General features: G+C 36.7%; 1 protein-coding gene across 1 annotated transcript; it reads right to left on the bottom strand.

Annotated features, from left to right (window-relative positions):
- Positions 1 to 352: 352 nt before the first annotated feature.
- Positions 353 to 2,851, bottom strand: LOC131630349 (pre-mRNA-splicing factor ATP-dependent RNA helicase DEAH1-like). Its single transcript, XM_058901139.1, has one exon. It carries the CDS (start codon positions 2,849 to 2,851, stop codon positions 353 to 355), a length of 2,499 nt encoding a protein of 832 aa, XP_058757122.1.
- Between the last annotated feature and the right edge of the window lie 381 nt (positions 2,852 to 3,232).

Here is a 3,232-nt window from a genome sequence, read left to right as displayed (position 1 = left end):
ACAGTGTAAAAAAAAGTGTTCATTGTTTCTCAAAATGTCTTATACCAGGGCATGTATTGGGAAATCTGCATGGAGAAAAGTTTCAGATTGCATCTAGCAGGTTTATTTATCTATTATAGCAAATTGTTTTACAAACAATTTTTTTGCATATCTTGATATAATTTGATGTGTTGATACATAAAGTCATATGAAAGTTTAACTTTGATATTCATGATCAAATAGCTAATTCTTTTGAACAAACATTACAAAAAATATACAATGTTCTAGAAGAAGTGTAAATAAATTCTCTCATAAATTGCAAATTCTATTTACAAATTGAAATAAAACCAAAACTTATCAACAATTTTCTGATTTATAAGCCGGCACGTCCACATCCACGCGGCATTTTCTTGGAGGTCAAGTCTTCAAGATCCATGGGATTGTAAAAATGGGGGGCTATCTCCAGCAACCAGTCTACCTTTATCTCTGTCACCTGCCTCATATACTCCTTAGTGGTGAGTGCTAGCTCATGGTATAAAACCAATTTAGGAAGAATCTCTACCAGTCCCGAACTGGGGTGTATATGGACATTCTGTTGACCTTTTACTAGCCGATAAGATCCATACTTTTGTAGTATTGCAGAGTGAGGAAAAAATCCAGATGCTATGGATTTTTTTATGGCATCTAAGTCATTAGAACTTGAAGTAATTTCAATCTCAACCTTCTCCAATAAACGTGCAAGTTGGTCACGAATGTCTCTGGCACGCTTCATGCTCCGTATCTGTATATAATTCTCGTAACACCATTGCTTGGAATAATTGGCTTCCTTCCATGAATTGTAGATCTTTAGATTAGCAATGTGATCACCAACATCTCCTGTGTGAAAGTTCATTCTTGCATTGTCAGCATGTACTTTTTTATCCTTTGGCCTGTAAAATATTGAGTTTCCGGTTGAAAGCATGGCAGCGATGGTTATGATCTCGTCAGAACATTTGTACTTTTCGGAAGCAACAATCATTTTCGACAACATAGGATCAAGTGGGAACTCTGCCATCCGTCTACCTACCTTAGTTAACTTTCCATGCTTGTTTGAAGCACCTAGATTATATAAGAGCTCCATGGCTTTGATGATGGAATCAACCGGCGGAGGATCCATAAAGTCAAAATGCATCAACTTCTCGCAATCAATACCGAGACTATACATGGTTAACAGTACATTAGCGAGGCTAGTCCGTTGTATTTCTGGTGGAGTGTTATCCTCCAACTCTTGTTTAAAAGCGTAAGCAGTGTATAGCCTATAGCACTTGCCTGGGCTTGTTCTTCCCGACCGACCAGCTCTTTGATCAGCAGCAGCTTTTGAGATTGGAGTTATCAGTAAAGACTCCATTCCAGTCTTTGGGTTATAAGTCTTCATCTTACAGAATCCTGGATCAATGACATACTTGATCCCATCAATTGTCAACGAGGTTTCTGCAATGTTTGTGGCAAGCACAACCTTTCGAGCCCCTTTAGGCGTGGGTTCAAATATTTTAGCCTGTAATTCAGTTGGTAGGTTGGCATATATAGGGCATATAATTAACTCGCCGATTTTAGCCTGGAAAGCTCTCATACGATGCTTCAAGATTTCTTCCACTGTTTCAATTTCTTCTTGACCGGTAAGGAATACAAGTATATCTCCAGAAGGTTGAGTAGCATGGATTTGAAGCGTGGTGACAACGGCAGCATCCAAGTAATTGGCTTCTGGCGCTTGGGTGAAGTAGATTTCAACCGGATACCGCCTGCCAGGAATATTGAATATCGGAGCAAAATCAAAGAACGTACTGAACTTATCTGCATCAAGAGTGGCGCTTGATATGAGCAACTTAAGATCAGGGCGAGCAAGTGCTAAATCCTTCAACAATCCAAATAAAAGATCGGTTGAGAGTGTTCTTTCGTGCGCCTCATCCACCATTACGACGCTGTAAGGTTCTAACTGAGGGTGAACAAGGAATTCCCTCAACAACATTCCATCAGTCATGTATTTAAGAACAGTCTTCTTGGAAGTGCAATCCTCAAATCTTATGGAATAACCGACTTCATGTCCTAGTTTAACACCCATCTCTTGGGAAACTCGGGCGGCAACACTCATAGCAGCTACGCGGCGTGGCTGAGTACATGCAATCATCCTCCCGTCCTTGGTATAACCAGCTTCATGAAGATACTGAGGAATTTGAGTAGTCTTTCCGGAACCAGTTTCACCGACAATGACAATGATCTGGTGATTATGAACAGCTTCAAGTAATTCATCTCGGAAAGAATAGATAGGTAGGTTTTTTCTGTCCTCTTGAAGAGCTTGTAAAACTGAAGTCTTAGGTTTAGATTTTTCCAATGCAATCTCCCGTTGAAAATCATGCCCATCCATAATTGAAGCTTTGATAAAATCAACATGATCCTCAAAAACAAACTGGTGATTATCATCATTACTCCTTTTATTTTTGGATCCAAAACTCAATGTTGCCTTTTTGATTTGGTTATCCTCCCAATTAAGTTCTTTATCATTATCATCTCTAGTGTAACGTTGCATAGCGACAGAAAACCTCTTGTCTTGATTAATTCCAAATTGATGATCATCGTATAGTTCCGGCATTGTGTACTCATTGTTGTTAGCAGCAACATCTAAGCCTATCTTGTTTGCAATTATATCATAAGTCTGTTGCTTGTGCGTGAAGTCACGATATTCTGATTCAGAAAGCTCCACACCTTCAAATAGATAGTGTTCGTCAATGATGTCATCTCTGAGTTGTTGTAATTTCTTTTCCTCTCGCTTTTGTAAGTAACATTGCCGAGAATATTTTCTAAGAGATTCAACTTCTTCTCCTCTACTCCTCTTCATCTTCTATCAAATATCAATGTGGATTACGCTAATAATAATAATACAAACTATTACTTATGAAAGAAGGATTAATTAGGTTAATAGAAACTAGGTAACCACTTGCTTGCTTTTATATACACCAAAACAAATCTAAAACAAATATTTAAAAGATATAAAAATCTGTTTCAATTAACTAAAAGATATGGAAAAGCAAATCAAATTGATTTTGCAATTCAAATTTTCAGTTTGAAAAAAAAAACAATTTAATATATTTTATTCTACAAAAAATCAAATCTAAAAGATATAAAATCAGTATATATAAAATTACTTTTAATTTGGAAATTTTTTTTGCCAATAACCAGTTTTTAAAAAAAAATACAAAAAAAATCATCTTTTAAAAAA

Source organism: Vicia villosa, unplaced genomic scaffold (genome assembly GCF_029867415.1).
Source record: "Vicia villosa cultivar HV-30 ecotype Madison, WI unplaced genomic scaffold, Vvil1.0 ctg.000673F_1_1, whole genome shotgun sequence".
NCBI lineage: Eukaryota > Viridiplantae > Streptophyta > Magnoliopsida > Fabales > Fabaceae > Vicia > Vicia villosa.
The sequence above is the reverse complement of the archived record's forward strand: the minus strand, read 5'-3'. Positions and strand labels throughout refer to the sequence as shown.

What these genes read in the sequence shown, in the direction of transcription:
- LOC131630349 (XM_058901139.1), bottom strand. Translation starts at nt 2,851, where the DNA reads ATGAAGAGGAGTAGAGGAGAAGAAGTTGAATCTCTTAGAAAATATTCT.